Source organism: Rhinichthys klamathensis, unplaced genomic scaffold, assembly GCF_029890125.1.
Source record: "Rhinichthys klamathensis goyatoka isolate OS25496 unplaced genomic scaffold, OSU_Roscu_1.1 h1tg000557l_1, whole genome shotgun sequence".
Taxonomy (NCBI): Eukaryota; Metazoa; Chordata; class Actinopteri; order Cypriniformes; family Leuciscidae; genus Rhinichthys; species Rhinichthys klamathensis.
This window is the reverse complement of record NW_026607025.1, coordinates 2,537,118-2,557,378: the sequence shown is the minus strand read 5'-3', so window position 1 is coordinate 2,557,378 and position 20,261 is coordinate 2,537,118. Positions and strand designations below refer to the sequence as shown.

Here is a 20,261-nt window from a genome sequence, read left to right as displayed (position 1 = left end):
GGCTGACGTCCAGATTTCAGGGCAACAGAATAATAAGTTTTCTTATTTGGCACATTTCAGACGTAATGGATCTGGAATCTGTGGGTTTGGTGTTAATCTTTTGATGTTAATCTTTTCGGCATGTTTTAGGTTATCTTGTCTTCTGCTCATTTTGACCTTGTCTAGAATCCATTAAGGGTTAAAGAAATGTTCCAGGTTGAATACAACTTAAAGGGTTAGTTCACCCCAAAATGAAAATTCTGTCAGTAATTACTCACCCCCATGTTGTTCCAGCCCAGTAAGACTTTCGTTCATCTTCGGAACACAAATTAAGATATTTTTGATTAAATCTGAGAGCTGTCTCACTCCTCCATAGGCTTCTATGTTATTGAAACTTGCCGGCCCAGAAAAGTTAGTAAAAACGTTAAAATAGTCCGAGTGACTACAGTGGCTCAATCTTAAGTTTATCAAGCGACGAGAAGATTTTTTGTGCTTAAAATCAAACAAAAATAACGACTTTATTCAACTATTCATTTCCTTCTCTGTGGGCCGTGAGATTTTACGTAGTGAAACTTCGCAAAGCTTCTGTGTTGTACGTCACACGCATCACACACATGACCAGCGTCGGCCAATAGTGAGCCTACGTGTGACGTACAACACAGAAGCGCTGCGCAGTTACACTACATGAAATCTCACGGCCCACAGAGAAGGAAATGAATAGTTGAATAAAGTCGTTATTTTTGTTTGATTTTAAGCACAAAAAGTATTCTCGTCGCTTGATAAACTTAAGATTGAGCCACTGTAGTCACTCGGACTATTTTAACGATGTCTTTAATAACTTTTGGGCCGGCCAGTTTCGATCCCTTAAGAAGCCTATGGAGGAGTGAGACAGCTCTCAGATTTAATCAAAATAAAATATCTTAATTTGTGTTCCGAAGATGAACGAAAGTCTTACGGGGTTGGAACAACATGAGGGCGAGTAATTACTGACAGAATTTTCATTTTGGGGTGAACTAACCCTTTAAGCTTCATCGATCTGAGGATTTCCACAAAAAAAATTATTCCACCTCGTCCTTCAGTTTGTAAAAACATTTAGTAAGCATAGAACATGTATTTTCTAAATGCATTAATTTACTGTTTTATTTATAGTATTTCTTATTGTGTGTATATATAAATACACACACACACACACACACACACACATATACGGTATATATAATTGTTATATTATGATTGTAAATATATATATTATGTATATATATATATGTGTGTGTGTGTGTGTGTATATATATATATATATATATATATATATATATATATATATATATATATATATATATATATATATATATATATATATATATATATATATATATATATATATCACAATTAATGCAGCATCCATTTTTTTCCCTTTCATCCTTCTGCTGCGTTACCTTTAATACATATGTTGACAGGCAGGTAGGACATCCTATCATTGCATTCGGACCGAATGCAATGATTGGACAAACATTTTTTGGTCCTGAGACTCCCACAGAAGATATATGTAGGCCTACTTGTTTTAATATTTAGACCACTTCTATTATTGATTTCTATCAGGACGTGAAGAGAGATTCAACCACCAGTGTAACAAAAAGTGTTTCTAAAAAAATAATTGCCTGTGTGTTTGTTTGTCTGGCAGTGTGGTGTGTGAAATTGGGCCGGTGACACTGTACAGAACCGGAGAGGTGGAAATAGAGGTGGGCAGAGGAAAAAAAGGCGTATCCACAAAAACGGTCCGTTTCACCTACAGGGTGAGTCACGATTCTCCATTACCCAGCATGCACTACACACATACTAATTCTGTGAAACTCCACTTGAGATCCCATCCAGAGGGCTGCCACTGTTTGTGTGAGTCAACGGGAGCTCTCTGCATCTGGTGTGTGTAGTGATGGGCTGGTGGTGTGTGTGGTCACCGGTCACATGCTCCTGCAGGAGTTACAATTATCAGCGGCTGACGGCTTTAGCAGAAATGATTGCATCAGTTTTTCAGGCAGATAGGCTGTCTCAGTCGCTCCCACTGGGAAACGCTGTGGGATGTGTTTGTTCAGGAAACTGATGGGTCTCGGACAGCGCGCAGATGCATTTCGTGGGATTATGTAATCATTACAATGAAATGGTAACACATAGAACACGTCTGTCGTTGCTGGGTATTTGCAGCTATAGACTGAACATGTAATACACATGCGCATGACGTCACTGTTTTCACATTTTTGTAGTTTAAACAGAGACTATAATGGCACCGTTTCCAAAAACTTGCACTTTAGAACCAGTTTTCAAAAGGTTGCGTTTTCAGGCCCACAAAACGCCGTTGTCATGTAAATGAACGACCAAAATGCATTTCCTGTTTTTAGTTGAAAACTGCGTAGTGTAAACGCCTCTAAATATGATCTTTGTTTCTGTAGGACCCCATAGCACAAAACGTGTCTCCTAATCGAGGTCCTAAAGCAGGAGGAACCGTCCTGACTATTACTGGGATGGGCCTGAACACAGCTTCAAAAGAAGACCTTCAGATCTTCGTGGGCGACGTGCCCTGCAGAGTGTGAGTGCATCATGGGAAATGTAGTTTCTGTCTTTTTCATTAGATTTGCCATTTTTGGATTCATTTTTCCATTTTTCTCTCTGTTAGTGAGAGCTTTGGAGATCAGATCACCTGTAAATTGTCTGAGTATCTGGGCGATACGGTTCCATCAGCTCGCCTCGACGTCAGAGTTCAATACGGCAAACACACCACAACCAGCATCAAGACGATCTTTCAGTTCTCCAGCAACCCCTCTGTGTCTGACCATCAGCCCAGGAGCAGCTTCATTTGGTCAGTTCTGTTTGCCAGAAAATACGCCATCCAATCCATCCAATATTGTCCTAGCCACACAAAGCCATTCTTATATCATTACCCTCTTTTGTACACTTATGAATTATTAACCCCGCCATTGAAGGAATTTTCCAGCTTTCCATGTTTTCACTGTTATATGTTGGAGGCTGCTATTATGCAACTTCTGAAAAAGTACTGAATCTCCAGATCAAAACACAAGTGAAGGAGGAGCAGAAACAAGCGATAAAAGCATTGTTAATGCACGTTGTAGAGGGAAAGAATTAAGACATTATTTTGATAAGGATATTTCATATTTTGAGAAGTACATTTTTATCTCAATAAATAAGATATTTTTATTTATTTTGTATAATGTTTACAATGTTTATAAGTAGTTAATATAGGTTTGTATGTATATTTATAATTGAAATGTGTGTATTTATTTATTTAATTTCCTTCCCCTTGGTTTAAATTTAGACAATCTGTATATTTTTTTTTTTTACTTTTCATTGAAAGTACCATTATGTATTGTCTTGTTAAATACCAATAAAAAAAGATTATTATTATATTGATATTATAAATATTTTATTAGTTGATTATTATTTTGTATATTAACTCTTTCTATGTATTTTTTGTTTTTAAATATAATATATAATATAATAAATAATAATATATGGAAAAAGTTGGTAATACAAAATAATATATATATAATATTATATTATATATTTTTTTATATATATTTTCTTGTTTTTAAATGTAATATATTATATTATATATATTTTTTGTTTTTAAATGTAATATATATTATATATATACACTACCGTTCAAAAGTTTGGGGTCGGTACGATTTTAAATACTTTTAAAAGAATTCTCTTCTGCTAACCATGGCTGCGCTTATTTGATTAAAAATACAACAAAAATCAGTTATAGTATTAAATATTATTCCAGTGTAAATCAGCTGTTTTCTGTGTGAATATATAGTAAAGTGTAATTTATTCCTGTGATCAAAGCTGAATTTTCAGCATCACCAGTGTCAGTGTCTTCAGTGTCAAATGATCCTTCACAAATCAGTATAATATGAGGATTTGATGCTCAAGAAACATTTATTATTATTATCAATGTTGAAACAGTTGTTGGTCTGTCAGTTGTACCGTTTTTTTTTTTTTTTTAGGATTCTTTGATGAATAGGAAGTTCAAAAGACTTTTGTAACATTATAAATGTCTTTACTGTCACTTTCGATCAAATTAATTATTCCTTGATAAATAAAAGTATTGATTTCTTTCCTCCAAAAAATAAAAATAAAATTCTCACTGACCCCAAACTTTTGAACGGTAGTGTATATATATATATTTTGTATTATTAACTTGTACAATGTATATATCATTTATAACTTTTATATTATTATTATATATTTTATATTTATAATAAAAAAATATGAATTTATATTTTAAATTATTTTATTATTATTTTTATATGAACTTTTTAATACATATTTAAATCTATAATATATATTATTTTGTATTATTAAATGATATAGAATAAGTTATAAATAAATTATATACAGTTTTGTGTATTTAATTTATTTTATTTAGAGACAACATATAAACGAGACAAGATTGTATTTTATTTATTTATTTACAAAAATAATTTATATCACTTATTTTATGTTTTTATATAAATAATGACTATTATTTTAATTTTAATATATGTATATATTGCTGCCCTTCAGCAGTGTAACCTCAAACTTAGTTAAAAATATATATATTATTGTGTAATGATTGTGTGTATATTTCAGTGGTGGCAGAAAAATCCTAGTGGTCGGTTCTGGATTTGACCTGGTCCAGAAAGCTACTATCAGGGTGGTGGCGTCGGCTGGAGAATGGTCCGAACAGGGCGTCCCAGAGGAGGTGAGTGTCATAAACCTTCAGAGGCTTTCAAGGGAAACGTCACTTGCCGTTTGTTTTTCGTTTCATCTGTTCTTCTCACTGTTGGGTTTCCGTCTTGCATGGCTTGCTCGGGTTCTGATTGAAATGACGAGAGCTTTTCTGATCTGAAGCGCTCAACGAGACGGAGATTAAACAAGCGTTTATCTAACGAGAAACTTGATGAACGCTTCATTTCATCTCCCTTATCTAAGGAGGAGCTTTTGTGCTCCAGACCTTTCTCAAGCGGTCTCACTTCTTCCATCGCTCTTTCTCCATCTGTCTATCTAACAGATTTTTCCGCCCCCACTTGTAGGGACTTTTGCTGCTCCCCCTCAGAATATCAATAGATTTCCCAGCAGCAGTGAAATCTGTTTTTCTACGGTTTTGCATTCTGAGGGCTTTTTGGTCCATGTGCTTGCAAAGGCTGCTGGGAAAAGAGTCAGAAAACTGAGGAGAGTTAAATTTACAGAAGTGATGTAAACTCAATCTTTCTCTTTCTCAGTTTGTCGAGGGTTTCACGCACAAAAACGACAGCGTGATCATGTTCATGTCCCCGGCGGTGAACGAGTCTCAGTTGTTCAGGACGTACGTGCAGCTGGATAACCTCCAGACGGAGCTGACCCCGTTCCAGTATCATCCCGACCCAACGTTTGATCGGCTCAGCAAGACTGTCATCACTGAAAACAGCATGATCATCGTCACCGTGAGTATCCGCTCCACTTTTCACGCTTGTAAACGTGTGTTTGGAGTGTCGGGGTTTTACACGCTTGTAAACGTGTGTTTGGAGTGTCTGAGGGTCAGGGTTTTTCACGCTTGTAAACGTGTGTTTGGAGTGTCGGGGTTTTACACGCTTGTAAACGTGTGTTTGGAGTGTCTCAGTGTCGGGGTTTTCACGCTTGTAAACGTGTGTTTGGAGTGTCTCAGGGTCGGGGTTTTCACGCTTGTAAACGTGTGTTTGGTGTGTCTCAGGGTCAGGGTTTTTCACACTTGTAAACGTGTGTTTGGAGTGTCGGGGTTTTACACGCTTGTAAACGTGTGTTTGGAGTGTCTCAGGGTCAGGGTTTTTCACACTTGTAAACGTGTGTTTGGTGTGTCTCAGGGTCAGGGTTTTTCACACTTGTAAACGTGTGTTTGGTGTGTCTCAGGGTCAGGGTTTTTCACGCTTGTAAACGTGTGTTTGGAGTGTCGGGGTTTTACACGCTTGTAAACGTGTGTTTGGAGTGTCTCAGTGTCGGGGTTTTCACGCTTGTAAACGTGTGTTTGGAGTGTCTCAGGGTCGGGGTTTTCACGCTTGTAAACGTGTGTTTGGTGTGTCTCAGGGTCAGGGTTTTTCACACTTGTAAACGTGTGTTTGGAGTGTCGGGGTTTTACACGCTTGTAAACGTGTGTTTGGAGTGTCTCAGGGTCAGGGTTTTTCACACTTGTAAACGTGTGTTTGGTGTGTCTCAGGGTCGGGGTTTTTCGCGCTTGTAAACGTGTGTTTGGTGTGTCTCAGGGTCGGGGTTTTTCACGCTTGTAAACGTGTGTTTGGTGTGTCTCAGGGTCAGGGTTTTTCACACTTGTAAACGTGTGTTTGGAGTGTCGGGGTTTTACACGCTTGTAAACGTGTGTTTGGAGTGTCTCAGTGTCGGGGTTTTCACGCTTGTAAACGTGTGTTTGGAGTGTCTCAGGGTCGGGGTTTTCACGCTTGTAAACGTGTGTTTGGTGTGTCTCAGGGTCAGGGTTTTTCACGCTTGTAAACGTGTGTTTGGAGTGTCGGGGTTTTACACGCTTGTAAACGTGTGTTTGGAGTGTCTCAGGGTCGGGGTTTTTCGCGCTTGTAAACGTGTGTTTGGTGTGTCTCAGGGTCGGGGTTTTTCACGCTTGTAAACGTGTGTTTGGTGTGTCTCAGGGTCAGGGTTTTTCACACTTGTAAACGCGTGTTTGGAGTGTCTCAGGGTCGGGGTTTTTCACACTTGTAAACGTGTGTTTGGAGTGTCTCAGGGTCGGGGTTTTTCAAGCTTGTAAAAGTGTGTTTGGAGTGTCTCAGGGTCAGGGTTTTCACACTTGTAAACGTGTGTTTGGTGTGTCTCAGGGTCGGGGTTTTTCAAGCTTGTAAAAGTGTGTTTGGAGTGTCTCAGGGTCAGGGTTTTTCGCGCTTGTAAACGTGTGTTTGGTGTGTCTCAGGGTCGGGGTTTTTCACGCTTGTAAACGTGTGTTTGGAGTGTCTCAGGGTCAGGGTTTTTCGCGCTTGTAAACGTGTGTTTGGTGTGTCTCAGGGTCGGGGTTTTTCACGCTTGTAAACGTGTGTTTGGTGTGTCTCAGGGTCAGGGTTTTTCACACTTGTAAACGTGTGTTTGGTGTGTCTCAGGGTCGGGGTTTTTCACGCTTGTAAACGTGTGTTTGGTGTGTCTCAGGGTCAGGGTTTTTCACACTTGTAAACGTGTTTGGAGTGTCTCAGGGTCAGGGTTTTTCACACTTGTAAACGTGTTTGGAGTGTCTCAGGGTCGGGGTTTTCACACTTGTAAACGTGTTTGGAGTGTCTCAGGGTCAGGGTTTTCACACTTGTAAACGTGTGTTTGGTGTGTCTCAGGGTCGGGGTTTTTCACACTTGTAAACGTGTGTTTGGTGTGTCTCAGGGTCAGGGTTTTCACACTTGTAAACGTGTGTTTGGAGTGTCTCAGGGTCAGGGTTTTTCACGCTTGTAAACGTGTGTTTGGAGTGTCTCAGGGTCGGGGTTTTCACACTTGTAAACGTGTTTGGAGTGTCTCAGGGTCAGGGTTTTTCACACTTGTAAACGTGTGTTTGGAGTGTCTCAGGGTCAGGGTTTTTCACACTTGTAAACGTGTGTTTGGTGTGTCTCAGGGTCAGGGTTTTTCACACTTGTAAACGTGTGTTTGGAGTGTCTCAGGGTCAGGGTTTTTCACGCTTGTAAACGTGTGTTTGGTGTGTCTCAGGGTTAGGGTTTTTCACACTTGTAAACGTGTGTTTGGTGTGTCTCAGGGTCGGGGTTTTTCAAGCTTGTAAACGTGTGTTTGGTGTGTCTCAGGGTCGGGGTTTTTCAAGCTTGTAAACGTGTGTTTGGTGTGTCTCAGGGTCAGGGTTTTCACACTTGTAAACGTGTTTGGTGTGTCTCAGGGTCAGGGTTTTTCACACTTGTAAACGTGTGTTTGGAGTGTCTCAGGGTCGGGGTTTTTCAAGCTTGTAAACGTGTGTTTGGTGTGTCTCAGGGTCAGGGTTTTCACACTTGTAAACGTGTTTGGTGTGTCTCAGGGTCAGGGTTTTTCACACTTGTAAACGTGTGTTTGGTGTGTCTCAGGGTCGGGGTTTTCACACTTGTAAACGTGTTTGGTGTGTCTCAGGGTCAGGGTTTTCACACTTGTAAACGTGTGTTTGGTGTGTCTCAGGGTCAGGGTTTTCACACTTGTAAACGTGTTTGGTGTGTCTCAGGGTCAGGGTTTTTCACACTTGTAAACGTGTGTTTGGAGTGTCTCAGGGTCGGGGTTTTTCAAGCTTGTAAACGTGTGTTTGGTGTGTCTCAGGGTCAGGGTTTTCACACTTGTAAACGTGTTTGGTGTGTCTCAGGGTCAGGGTTTTTCACACTTGTTAACGTGTGTTTGGTGTGTCTCAGGGTCGGGGTTTTCACACTTGTAAACGTGTTTGGTGTGTCTCAGGGTCAGGGTTTTCACAATTGTAAACGTGTGTTTGGTGTGTCTCAGGGTCAGGGTTTTCACACTTGTAAACGTGTTTGGTGTGTCTCAGGGTCAGGGTTTTCACACTTGTAAACGTGTGTTTGGAGTGTCGGGGTTTTACACGCTTGTAAACGTGTGTTTGGAGTGTCTCAGGGTCAGGGTTTTCACACTTGTAAATGTGTGTTTGGAGTGTCGGGGTTTTACACGCTTGTAAACGTGTGTTTGGTGTCTCAGGGTCAGGGTTTTTCACGCTTGTAAACGTGTGTTTGGAGTGTCTCAGGGTCGGGGTTTTCACGCTTGTAAACGTGTGTTTGGTGTGTCTCAGGGTCGGGGGTTTTTCACGCTTGTAAACGTGTGTTTGGTGTGTCTCAGGGTCAGGGTTTTTCACGCTTGTAAACGTGTGTTTGGTGTGTCTCAGGGTCGGGGTTTTCACGCTTGTAAACGTGTGTTTGGTGTGTCTCAGGGTCGGGGGTTTTTCACGCTTGTAAACGTGTGTTTGGTGTGTCTCAGGGTCGGGGTTTTCACACTTGTAAACGTGTGTTTGGTGTGTCTCAGGGTCGGGGTTTTCACACTTGTAAATGTGTGTTTGGAGTGTCGGGGTTCTCTTATGAGAGGTTCTCTCGTATTGCGTAAGCTAGCTTACGCTGCGGGAAAGATTCATCTTTGCTGAGATATTGAAGCCAAAAAATTATTTCATAATTTGTATCCATTGACAACGCAGTTCCTCTGCGGCAGACCTAGAGCAGGCTAGCTAGCAGCTCATTGGTTCGCTCAGAGAGAACTGCTTAAGCCTATGGGAGAGCGGGGCTGAACCCGCTTCCAATGAGAGGCGCCCGCGCGCTCATTGCGTCATGGCCCGCCAGAATGGGCGTGGCTATGGTGTATATAACAGTCTCTCCCAGGCTTATATGTTGATTCATTTCATCTTCAGCAAGCTGCACGCTTCTGCTGTCCTGAGAAAAGCCGTCGCCGTCGAGAAGGCATCACTCTAGCGAGCTCCCGGACCCTGAAGAAGCCGGCCGTCTTCGCCACCTTCAGCCGCCCTGCAAGCTAGCGCCATCCGACGACTGTATCCTTCTCTTTTCTCTATTTATATCTAAAAGAGCCGAGCGTCTTTTTAAAGATGTCTCGTTTTTCCTGCGGCTCTTGCCGCGCTCGTCTCGAGGACGGAGACCGCCATGTCATCTGCGCTCTCTGCCTGGGACTCGAGCACGCAGAACTCGCCCTCGCGGATGGAGGATGCGACTTCTGTGAGAGCCTGCCGTTGTCGTCCCTGCGGGCACGACTTCTGGCAGCAAAATCCGCTCCCGCGCCGCCTCCCTCTTCGCCGCGTAAGAAGAAACGCCGCTCCCAGAGGCCGCCGGAGCCCCCAGCGGAACCATGCGGGCCGCCGCCGCCGCCTCCCGCTCTCCCTCCCCGCCCCTGCCGGACATACAGTTGCCGCCGAGTGGCCGCTCTGTCGCTTCCGATGACGCCGCGGAGGAGAAGGACTCCTGTTCACTGCTCGCATCAGACAGTGAAGAATGGTCATCTCTCGGTTCCACGAGAGAGTCGGCGGGGATCCGCGCCGGGATAGAGGAGGAACTAATGCGCCTCCTCTCACAGGCCGTCGAACGCCTCGGTCTCGAGTGGTCTCCTCCACCCGAGCAGGCCCCGAACCGGATGGACGGCAGCTTTTTTCATCGGCGCTCGACCCCCGCGTGCAACCGGGCCGCCCCATTCCTGCCTGAACTTCACGCTGAGCTGACGAAGTCCTGGAATGCCCCGCTCTCGGCTAGAAACCGCTCTGATAAATCCGCCTCGCTGCGCTCGGTGGACGGAGCCGCCGAAAAAGGTTACTCAGCCATGCCGCCCGTCGAGGACTTGGTCGCCGCACACCTCTGCCCGCCCTCTGCTAGATGGCGCTCTTCCCCCACGCTTCCTTCGAAAGCTTGCAGAGCGACCTCGAGCTTTCATGCTCGCGCCTACGCCGCCGCCGGTCAGGCCGCCGCAGCGCTACATTCTATGTCTGTCCTCCAAGTATTACAGAGCGATATTCTCCGTGAGTGGGCCGAAGGCGGTAGAAACCCCTCCCCCGCTGTCACGGATCTGAGAAGTGCTACGGACCTCGCCCTTCGCGCCACTAAAGCCGCCGCACAAGCTCTGGGGAGATGCATGGCCAGCCTTTGTGTTGCCGAGAGACACTTATGGCTCACGCTCGCCGACATGGGAGATTCTGAGCGCGCCGCGTTTCTTAACGCGCCCCTCTCCCCGACGGGCCTTTTTGGATCTGCTGTCACGGGAATCGTCGATCGCTTTTCTGAGGTCCAGAAAGCTACTCAGGCGATGAATTTGTTTCTGCCCCGCCTCGCTAGCTCTTCCGCGGGCCGCTCTTGCGAGCCTCCTGCCAGAGCTCCACCACAGCGCCCCCCTCCGCAGACTCAAACAGCCCAGCGCAGACAGGGCGGCCGCCCTCGCTCTCGCTCTGACAGCCGCCGCAGACCGCCGCCCCCACGAGGCCCGCGACCTAAGATCACGCTGAAGCCTGATCATCAGAAGTCTGCCTAGCAAAGTCAAGAAAACGACGGTGCTCTCCCGCTGCGGCCGGACCGCCGTCGAAGCTTCGCCCTCTGCCAGTCCCCGTTATTTCGCCGACTGCTGTAGTGTTGACCGCCACAAACAAGCCGGTGTCCCAGCCCGCTTGCGAGCGACAAAAAGCCGTTTTTACGGCTACCCAGAGAAATCTCAAAAAGAGAAAATTTGCCAGTTGTGTAGAAAATGTGCCCACAATCATGTGCTCACCCATACACACAAGCATAACATATCCCGTGTCTCTATCAGAGCCCCATCACATGAAACGGGCACAGCCCGCTCTAATATCAGAGAACATAAACACGCCCACGAGCTCGTGCGCGTGTCCCCTCTCTGCTCGCTCTGTTTCACGGCCCATAGACTCCTCTCTGAGTGCAAATCCCGTTGCCACACACATTCAAAGCGCGCCCACACACCGTGTCCAGCCCGCTATGTGCAGCAATCAGGGCGATATAGCCATTCGGCCACTAGCCGCATGCTCCAAAGCGTGGGAAGCCATTCCAGGCATTTCCCCGTGGGTACTAAGCATTATAAAGAACGGCTATCTGCTACAGTTTCGCCGCCGCCCGCCTCGTGCGCGCGCGCGGCTCGAATCTACTGTCAGCCCGCTGGCCGCCGGCACGCTCCGCTCAGAAATTGCGACGCTGTTGCAAAAGGGCGCCATAGAGAGAGTCCCACCATCTATGACCGAGTCGGGGTTTTACGGCCGTTATTTTCTGGTTCCCAAGAAAGACGGCGGCCTCAGACCGATTTTAGATCTCAGGTCTTTGAACAAAGTGCTCATGAAGAGACCGTTCAAGATGCTCACTACCAGGAAACTCCTCGCGCAGGTGCGCCAGGGGGACTGGTTCATCTCTCTAGACCTGAAAGACGCCTATTTTCAGATCCAGATAAATCCCCGTCACAGGCCATTCTTACGTTTCGCCTTCGAGGGTCATGTTTATCAATACGCCGTTCTCCCGTTCGGCTTATCCCTGGCGCCCCGCACATTTACGAAGTGCATGGATACGGCGCTCGCCCCCCTGCGGAGCCAGGGGCTGCGCATATTGAATTATCTGGACGACTGGCTGATTTTGGCCCAATCACAGACGGAGCTTCTGTCGCACCGCGCAGTTCTCCTCGACCATCTGAAAACGCTGGGCCTCTCTGTCAACTGGACAAAGAGCTCCCTTCAACCCAGTCAATCGATTTCCTTTCTAGGAATAGATTTGAACTCGGTCACGATGACGGCTCGCCTGTCTACACAGCGCGCGCGCAGTGTACAGCGACTGGCCGCCTCGTTTCAGATGGGCACCCGCAAACCTCTGAAAACTTTTCAGAGGATGCTGGGTTACATGGCCTCAGCCTCCGCTGTGCTTCAGCTGGGCCTTCTGCACATGCGTCCGCTTCAGCTTTGGTTAAACAGCCGTGTACCCCACCGCGCGTGGAACACGGGCCGCCAGCTGATCAGAGTTACGCAGACATGTCTCACGGCGCTGCAGCCATGGACAGTAGCAGAATGGTTTCGACAGGGCGTCACGATGGGGACCTTTTCCCGCCGAAAAGTCATCTCGACAGATGCATCCAACACGGGTTGGGGTGCAGTCTGCGAGGGCTCACCGGCCTTCGGCCAGTGGTCGACACAGGAAAGCCCCTTACACATAAACTGTCTGGAAATGCTTGCGGTCGAGAACGCGCTTTCGCGCTTCCTCCCGCTCATTCGGGGACACCACGTCCTGATCCGTTCGGACAACATGGCTGTGGTCTCCTATCTCAACCGTCAGGGCGGTGTCAGGTCCAGGAATCTCTTCCTACTGACACACCGCATTTTAGTTTGGTCTCAGAGCCGCCTGCTCTCGCTCAGAGCGACGCATGTGCCGGGCCATCTGAACGACGGTCCAGACATACTGTCAAGGAACCTCATCTCCTCAGGAGAATGGTCCCTGAACACACAAACGGTCCAAATACTGTGGCGGCTATTCGGCAGAGCAGAGGTGGACCTCTTCGCGTCAGAAGAGAACGCTCACTGCCCAATATTTTTCTCAAGGAGCGAGGACGCGCTAGCCCAGGAATGGCCTCGCCGCCCGCTCTATGCATTCCCTCCGATCGCTCTGCTACCACAGGTAATTCAGAGGATCAGGGACACACGCCACTCGGTGCTCCTCATAGCCCCGCGTTGGGAGAGTCAGAATTGGGTTCCGGAGCTCACTCAGCTGTCACAGACAGCCCCGTGGCCCATCCCAGTCAGAGCAGATCTCCTCTCTCAAGCTCGCGGCACGATCTGGCACCCCCATCCACGGCGCTGGGCGCTACATGCATGGGTGATCAACGACTATTCGTCGATTTGCCAGAAGGAGTAAGAAACACTATCATACAGGCTAGAGCACCTTCCACGAGAAGGCTCTATGCGTCTAAATGGTCTGTGTTCTCAAAATGGTGCACCGACAAACATCTGGACCCACGGTCATGCGAGGTGCCGTCTTTGCTTGTTTTCCTTCAAGAGATGCTGGACAAGGGCAGGTCCCCCTCCACTCTCAAGGTTTACGTGGCAGCCGTCGCGGCGTTCTCTGAACCCCGACGCGCTCAGTCCCTGGGCAAAGACGAGTTAGTCATCCGCTTCCTCAGGGGAGCTAAGAGGATGAACCCTCCGCGCCCCCCCTCGGTTCCTATCTGGGATCTTTCTATAGTTCTCGAAGCTATGAAAGCACCCCCGTTCGAACCGCTCGAGTCTGTGGACCTAAAATACCTCTCGCTCAAAACCATTTTTCTGACGGCTCTGTCCTCAGTAAAACGCGTGGGGGATCTTCACGCGCTCTCATCCAGCGCCGCGTGTCTCGAGTTTGGACCGAATGACTCTGTTGTCATTCTCAAACCTAGACATGGCTATGTCCCGAAGGCGATTGGTACCCCGTTCAGGGCTCAGATTATTTCCCTATCGGCTCTGCCTTCATCCGATAGTGAGCGCGACGCCAATCTCCTCTGCCCGGTGCGGGCTCTGAGATTGTACACTACGCGCGCTGCCGCGTTCAGACGCGCTGAGCTGCTTTTCGTGTCGTTTGGGGGGCGCACCAAAGGTCTGGCCGCCTCTAAACAGACACTGTCTAGATGGATAGTAGACGCTATCGCCTCTGCTTACGCATCTAAATGCCTGCCCTGCCCTCTGGGCATCAGGGCGCACTCCACTAGAGGCATGGCCTCATCGTGGGCATGGTCCTGTGGAATTTCCATTCATGACATTTGTGTGGCCGCGGGATGGGCCTCCCCGTCCACTTTTGTCAGATTTTACAACTTGGAAGTTCCCGCCTTGCAGGCAAAATTACTAGCTGTCTAACGACCAGCTCCCTAAGAAGCTGCATTACTGGGAGTCCCTCACACAACCGGTTCGCCCCTTGTGCTCTCCTTAAATGCTTATACACTTCATCATACATGCTTATGTATACACTTCATGTGCCCGCTCTGCCGGCCTCATAATACATTCACTCCACGTTAAAAATCCCCCGGTTTCACCCTGGGATTCATGAGTGGATTCATAGCGCGCACGGCGTTGACCAGGTGTTCCCGCAGCGTAAGCTAGCTTACGCAATACGAGAGAACCTCTCGTAAGAGAACGAATCGGTTACCTAACGTAACCTCGGTTCTCTCTAGAAGAGGGAACGAGTATTGCGTTCCCGGCCGTGCTTGCGCTACTAGCGTTTCGCTTCACGCTGAAATAAATCAACATATAAGCCTGGGAGAGACTGTTATATACACAATAGCCACGCCCATTCTGGCGGGCCATGACGCAATGAGCGTGCGGGCGCCTCTCATTGGAAGCGGGTTCAGCCCCGCTCTCCCATAGGCTTAAGCAGTTCTCTCTGAGCGAACCAATGAGCTGCTAGCTAGCCTGCTCTAGGTCTGCCGCAGAGGAACTGCGTTGTCAATGGATACAAATTATGAAATAATTTTTTGGCTTCAATATCTCAGCAAAGATGAATCTTTCCTGCAGCGTAAGCTAGCTTACGCAATACTCGTTCCCTCTTCTAGAGAGAACCGAGGTTACGTTAGGTAACCGATTCGTTTTACACGCTTGTAAACGTGTGTTTGGAGTGTCGGGGTTTTACACGCTTGTAAACGTGTGTTTGGTGTCTCAGGGTCAGGGTTTTTCACGCTTGTAAACGTGTGTTTGGAGTGTCTCAGGGTCGGGGTTTTTCACGCTTGTAAATGTGTTTTTGGAGTGTCTCAGGGTCGGGGTTTTTCATGATTGTAAACGTGTGTTTGGTGTGTCTCAGGGTCAGGGTTTTTCACGCTTGTAAACGTGTTTGGAGTGTCTCAGGGTCGGGGTTTTTCACACTTGTAAACGTGTGTTTGGTGTGTCTCAGGGTCAGGGTTTTTCACACTTGTAAACGTGTGTTTGGAGTGTCGGGGTTTTACACGCTTGTAAACGTGTGTATGGTGTGTCTCAGGGTCAGGGTTTTTCACGCTTGTAAACGTGTGTTTGGAGTGTCGGGGTTTTACACGCTTGTAAACGTGTGTTTGGTGTGTCTCAGGGTCGGGGTTTTTCACGCTTGTAAACGTGTTTGGAGTGTCTCAGGGTCGGGGTTTTTCACACATGTAAACGTGTGTTTGGTGTGACTCAGGGTCAGGGTTTTTCACACTTGTAAACGTGTGTTTGGTGTGTCTCAGGGTCAGGGTTTTTCGGGCTTGTAAACGTGTGTTTGGAGTGTCTCAGGGTCAGGGTTTTTCACACTTGTAAACGTGTGTTTGGAGTGTCGGGGTTTTACACGCTTGTAAACGTGTGTTTGGTGTGTCTCAGGGTCGGGGTTTTTCACGCTTGTAAACGTGTTTGGAGTGTCTCAGGGTCGGGGTTTTCACGCTTGTAAATGTGTGTTTGGTGTGACTCAGGGTCGGGGTTTTTCACGCTTGTAAACGTGTGTTTGGTGTGACTCAGGGTCGGGGTTTTTCACACTTGTAAACGTGTTTTTGGAGTGTCTCAGGGTCGGGGTTTTTCACGCTTGTAAACGTGTGTTTGGTGTGACTCAGGGTCGGGGTTTTTCACACTTGTAAACGTGTTTTTGGAGTGTCTCAGGGTCGGGGTTTTTCACGCTTGTAAACGTGTTTGGAGTGTCTCAGGGTCGGGGTTTTTCACACTTGTAAACGAGTTTTTGGAGTGTCTCAGGGGCGGGGTTTTTCACGCTTGTAAACGTGTTTGGAGTGTCTTAGGGTCGGGGTTTTTCACGCTTGTAAACGTGTTTGGAGTGTCTTAGGGTCGGGGTTTTTCACGCTTGTAAACGTGTGTTTGGTGTGTCTCAGGGTCGGGGGTTTTCAGACTTGTAAACGTGTTTGGTGTGTCTCAGGGTCGGGGTTTTTCACGCTTGTAAACGTGTGTTTGGTGTGTCTCAGGGTCAGGGTTTTTCGCGCTTGTCAACGTGTGTTTGGTGTGTCTCAGGGTCGGGGTTTTCACGCTTGTAAACGTGTGTTTGGAGTGTCTCAGGGTCAGGGTTTTTCGCGCTTGTAAACGTGTGTTTGGTGTGTCTCAGGGTCGGGGTTTTTCACGCTTGTAAACGTGTGTCTCAGGGTCAGGGTTTTTCGCGCTTGTAAACGTGTGTTTGGTGTGTCTCAGGGTCGGGGTTTTCACGCTTGTAAACGTGTGTTTGGAGTGTCTCAGGGTCAGGGTTTTTCGCGCTTGTAAACGTGTGTTTGGTGTGTCTCAGGGTCGGGGTTTTTCACGCTTGTAAACGTGTGTTTGGTGTGTCTCAGGGTCAGGGTTTTTCGCGCTTGTAAACGTGTGTTTGGTGTGTCTCAGGGGCGGGGTTTTCACGCTTGTAAACGTGTGTTTGGAGTGTCTCAGGGTCGGGGTTTTTCACGCTTGTAAACGTGTGTTTGGTGTGTCTCAGGGTCGGGGTTTTTCAGACTTGTAAACGTGTTTGGTGTGTCTCAGGGTCGGGTTTTTCACGCTTGTAAACGTGTGTTTGGTGTGTCTCAGGGTCAGGGTTTTTCGCGCTTGTAAACGTGTGTTTGGAGTGTCTCAGGGTCGGGGTTTTTCACGCTTGTAAATGTGTGTTTGGAGTGTCTCAGGGTCGGGGTTTTCACGCTTGTAAACGTGTGTTTGGAGTGTCTCAGGGTCGGGGTTTTTCACGCTTGTAAATGTGTGTTTGGAGTGTCTCAGGGTCGGGGTTTTCACGCTTGTAAACGTGTGTTTGGAGTGTCTCAGGGTCGGGGTTTTTCACGCTTGTAAACGTGTTTGGAGTGTCTCAGGGTCGGGGTTTTCACGCTTGTAAACGTGTGTTTGGTGTGTCTCAGGGTCGGGTATTTCACGCTTGTAAACGTGTGTTTGGAGTGTCTCAGGGTCGGGGTTTTTCTCGCTTGTAAACGTGTGTTTGGAGTGTCTCAGGGTCGGGGTTTTCACGCTTGTAAACGTGTGTTTGGAGTGTCTCAGGGTCGGGGTTTTTCACGCTTGTAAACGTGTTTGGAGTGTCTCAGGGTCGGGGTTTTTCACGCTTGTAAACGTGTGTTTGGAGTGTCTCAGGGTCAGGGTTCTCACGCTTGTAAACGTGTGTTTGGTGTGTCTCAGGGTCGGGGTTTTCACGCTTGTAAACGTGTGTTTGGTGTGTCTCAGGGTCAGGGTTTTTCACGCTTGTAAACGTGTGTTTGGTGTGTCTCAGGGTCGGGGTTTTTCAAGCTTGTAAACGTGTGTTTGGTGTGTCTCAGGGTCGGGGTTTTTCACGCTTGTAAACGTGTGTTTGGTGTGTCTCAGGGTCGGGGTTTTTCACGCTTGTAAACGTGTGTTTGGTGTGTCTCAGGGTCAGGGTTTTTCGCGCATGTAAACGTGTGTTTGGTGTCTCAGGGTCAGGGTTTTTCGCGCTTGTAAACGTGTTTGGTGTGTCTCAGGGTCGGGGTTTTTCACGCTTGTAAACGTGTGTTTGGTGTGTCTCAGGGTCAGGGTTTTTCGCGCTTGTAAACGTGTGTTTGGTGTGTCTCAGGGTCGGGGTTTTCACGCTTGTAAACGTGTGTTTGGTGTGTCTCAGGGTCGGGGTTTTCACGCTTGTAAACGTGTGTTTGGAGTGTCTCAGGGTCGGGGTTTTTCACGCTTGTAAACGTGTGTTTGGTGTGTCTCAGGGTCGGGGTTTTTCAAGCTTGTAAACGTGTGTTTGGTGTGTCTCAGGGTCGGGGTTTTTCACGCTTGTAAACGTGTGTTTGGTGTGTCTCAGGGTCGGGGGTTTTCAAGCTTGTAAAAGTGTGTTTGGAGTGTCTCAGGGTCGGGGTTTTTCACACTTGTAAACGTGTTTGGTGTGTCTCAGGGTCGGGGTTTTTCAAGCTTGTAAACGTGTGTTTGGTGTGTCTCAGGGGCGGGGTTTTTCAAGCTTGTAAACGTGTGTTTGGTGTGTCTCAGAGTCGGGTTTTTCACACTTGTAAACGTGTTTGGAGTGTCTCAGGGTCAGGGTTTTTCACGCTTGTAAACGTGTGTTTGGTGTGTCTCAGGGTCGGGGTTTTTCAAGCTTGTAAACGTGTGTTTGGAGTGTCTCAGGGTCAGGGTTCTCACGCTTGTAAACGTGTGTTTGGTGTGTCTCAGGGTCAGGGTTTTTCGCGCTTGTAAACGTGTGTTTGGTGTGTCTCAGGGTCGGGGTTTTTCGCGCTTGTAAACGTGTTTGGTGTGTCTCAGGGTCGGGTTTTTCACGCTTGTAAACGTGTGTTTGGAGTGTCTCAGGGTCGGGGTTTTCACGCTTGTAAACGTGTGTTTGGTGTGTCTCAGGGTCGGGGGTTTTCCAGCGCGATGACGGCGAGGGAGGCGCAGGCGTTTGTGGGGGATGTTCAGTGTAACGTCAACACACTACAGGAGGATAAACTATTCCTGGACCCGCCCTCCACTGCACCCAGAGCTCGATCCAAGAGACTGAGGAGAGACACTGGCTCTGACCCGCTGGACCTGCTGGTGAGAGAACAATATACATACATGGATCCATATATCAATCCTTCTGTCCTTCCATCCATCCTTCTGTCCTCCAGCCACATATTCATCCATCCATCCTTCCATCCATCCATCTATCATCCATCCATCTATCATCCATCCATCCATCCATCCATCTATCCTTCCAGCCACATATTCATCCATCCATCTATCCATCCCATTCATCCTTCTGTCCTCCCATCCATCCATCCCATCCATCAAACCTTCATTCTGTCCTCCAGCCACATATCCATCCAACCTTCTGTCCTCCAGCCACATATTCATCCATCCATCTGTCCTTCCATCCATCCATCCATCATCCATCCATCTCCCCTTCCTTCCATCTATCCATCATCCATCTTCCAGCCACATATTCATCCATCCATCTATCATCCATCCATCCATCCATCCATCCATCTGTCCTTCCAGCCACATATTCATCCATCCATCCATCCTTCCATCCATCTGTCATCCACCCATCCATCCATCCATCCATCCATCTGTCCTTCCAGCCACGTATTCATCCATCCATCCCACTCATCCATCTGTCCTTCCAGCCACATATTCATCCATTCATCCATCCCATTCATCCATTCATCCATCCTTCCATCCATCCATCTGTCCTTCCAGCCACATATTCATCCATCCATCCATCCCATTCATCCATCCTTCCATCCATCCATCTGTCCTTCCAGCCACATATTCATCCATCCATCCATCCCATTCATCCATCCTTCCATCCATCCATCTGTCCTTCCAGCCACATATTTATCCATTCATCCATCCCATTCATCCATCCTTCCATCCATCCATCTGTCCTTCCAGCCAAATATTCATCCATCCATCCATCCATCCCATTCATCCATCTGTCCTCCCATCCATCCATCTCATCCATCTATCCATCATTCTGTCCTCCAGCCAAATATTCATCCATCTTTCTGTCCTCCAGCCACATATTCATCCATCCATCTGTCCTTCCATCCATCATCCATCCATCTGCCCTTCCTTCCATCCATCCATCATCCATCTGTCCTTCCAGCCACATATTCATCCATCAATCTTTCCGTCCCTCGAGCCACATATTCATCCATTTATCCATCCATCCATTCATCCTTCCAGCCACATATTCATCCATCCATCCGTCTATCATTCCATCCATCCATCCATCCATCATCCATCCATCTGCCCTTCCTTCCATCCATCCATCATGCATCTGTCCTTCCAGCCACATATTCATCCATCCATCCATCAATCTTTCCATCCCTCGAGCCACATATTCATCCATTTATCCATCCATCCGTTCATCCTTCCAGCCACATATTCATCCATCCATCCGTCTATCATTCCATCCATCCATCCATCC

The 20,261-nt window shown here is 47.3% G+C and overlaps 1 protein-coding gene across 1 annotated transcript in view; it reads left to right on the top strand.

Moving 5' to 3' along the window:
- Positions 1 to 20,261, top strand: part of plxnb2b (plexin b2b) — a 55,114-nt gene that overhangs the window by 18,874 nt on the left and 15,979 nt on the right. The window contains exons 14-19 of the mRNA XM_056239217.1: positions 1,661 to 1,772; positions 2,424 to 2,560; positions 2,648 to 2,830; positions 4,624 to 4,735; positions 5,256 to 5,456; positions 18,704 to 18,883. Of these exons, the coding sequence (XP_056095192.1) occupies positions 1,661 to 1,772; positions 2,424 to 2,560; positions 2,648 to 2,830; positions 4,624 to 4,735; positions 5,256 to 5,456; positions 18,704 to 18,883 (925 nt within the window). The remainder of the gene's footprint in view (positions 1 to 1,660; positions 1,773 to 2,423; positions 2,561 to 2,647; positions 2,831 to 4,623; positions 4,736 to 5,255; positions 5,457 to 18,703; positions 18,884 to 20,261) is intronic.